The sequence below is a fragment of the Pundamilia nyererei genome, unplaced genomic scaffold, assembly GCF_000239375.1.
Source record: "Pundamilia nyererei isolate P.nyererei 1_Seehausen unplaced genomic scaffold, PunNye1.0 scaffold00026, whole genome shotgun sequence".
Lineage (NCBI taxonomy): Eukaryota > Metazoa > Chordata > Actinopteri > Cichliformes > Cichlidae > Pundamilia > Pundamilia nyererei.
This window is the reverse complement of record NW_005187427.1, coordinates 1,578,682-1,580,554: the sequence shown is the minus strand read 5'-3', so window position 1 is coordinate 1,580,554 and position 1,873 is coordinate 1,578,682. Positions and strand designations below refer to the sequence as shown.

Below are 1,873 nucleotides of genomic sequence, written 5' to 3'. Positions count from 1 at the left end.
CCCCAAGGATCCAATTTCCAAGTATGGAAAAATTCTTTTACATAGCAAGAACACGTATGTGCTCCAGATGTGAGTTTGATCAATTTTGGTTTTGGTGTAACACTATAACCCGCAACTGAAATCCTTTACTCTTGTCACTGTGCAAAACAAGTATTGCATGTTGCATTCTTGCTCTTTTATCTCCAGGATTACTGCTACTGTGGTGTATACTTTATGAATGATGCCTTTGAGTTGGGGGAGTTGTATCTGGGGATTGCGTGGGCTGCATTTGGCCACAGTTTCCATGCTAAGTAGAGCGGATGCAGCTGTCATGACTGGTGGTTGGGTATCACTTACCTTTGTAACACTGCCTTTTTATACTGGTTCCAACTTAGTATCTTAGCAGGGTTCCCACTGCACTAGAGCCTCTATAGCTCCAGCTGTGACTGACGCTTCCTTCTTTTGACGTTCCAGCTCTAGAAAACAGCTGCATTTTAATTATGTATTTGGGTCTTCTGGTCATCTAAGGTTCTTGAATATGTTGCTGTAGCTTCTCAGTACTTGCTCATATGTGTCTTGTTCTAGTAATGCACTTTAATCAGCATGTCCTGCTTGCCTGACATTCAATGCAAAGATTGTGGTTTGACGCTACAGCAATATTTCTCTTGCTCATGTTTCAGTGTAAGCTTGTGCATTAATCAATGCTTTGTTGTGTTCTTTAAATGAATTAATGGCTTTGCTGTAATATTTAACCTATTTAACACAAGCTAAAGTTAAATTTAAGGTGACAGTTAAATATATATGGCTGACATATATATGGTTTTTAATTATTTTAACTGGCAAAATAATATACACAAAATTTTGTGATTGGATACCATTTAATTATTGAAGTTCCAACCAAGATATAATAATTTATTTGATTCCAAATTACTATTAATAAGAAAAGACAAATTTAAGTTTATTTACCCCATATCAGTCACCTGAAGTAAAATAAAATTCACAATAATGCACCTCGATTGAATTTTCAAGTTTTAACACTTTCAACATATCTATGTGGTTATTTTATTAAGGTTAAAATCATGTGCACTTAATTAACTAATTATCAGCAAGTGTGACCACGTCTATAATAGTGGATGTTTTGGCAGTTTGCTGGTCTGGAGCACTCAGGTGAGTGTTAACACTATGCCATGCGATTCTGGGAGTGGACATTTTTAAGATTAGGCCATACAATGCCCGGGAAAGAAAACCTCTAAGCCTCAGTTAGCATGTTGAAGTTTATAATAGAAAAAAAAACTGAATAAGTAGGGCTTGCCTGGAAGGCTTACTAAGAGAAAACATTTTTTCCTCTAAAAAGAGTATGACAGATTCGGTTTAGCTTTGCAAAGCAGCATCTGAAGAAACCACAAGTATGCTGGAACAATGTCCTTTGGACAGACAAGATCAACGTGGAGATGATTAGCCATAATGCACAGAGTCACAGATGTCAAGCAACTCATGAAGTTTACATTACTTGCTGGAGGAGGGGTGATGAATCAGGCTTGCTATGCAGCTTGCAGTCATTGAGCAGAACATGCCGTAGTATTTTAGAGTCAAATGTGAGACCAACTTGAAACTAAAGCTTGGCTGAAACTGGGCCGTGCAACAGGATAATGATTCCAAGCACAACAACAAATCCAAAACAGAATGGCTGACAATGAAAAATAAAAATCAAGACGCTGCAATGGCCCAGACCTCAAACAGACTGAAATGCTGCAGTGGAGCCTTAACAGAGCTATGCATAAATAAATTGTTGTAGGGAAGACTTGGCTAAAGTTTCTCAGAATCAGAATATTTTATTAGTCATTGGGGAAGACTGGGCTAAAATTCTTCCACAATGACATTAGAAACCAATAAA

The 1,873-nt window shown here is 37.5% G+C and overlaps 1 protein-coding gene across 1 annotated transcript in view; it reads left to right on the top strand.

Moving 5' to 3' along the window:
• LOC102209624 (sodium- and chloride-dependent GABA transporter 2-like) overlaps positions 1 to 294 on the top strand; it is a 6,482-nt gene extending 6,188 nt beyond the window's left edge. The window contains exon 11 of the mRNA XM_005727931.1: positions 187 to 294. Coding sequence (XP_005727988.1) covers positions 187 to 294 — 108 coding nt within the window. The remainder of the gene's footprint in view (positions 1 to 186) is intronic.
• The last annotated feature ends 1,579 nt before the right edge of the window (positions 295 to 1,873 follow it).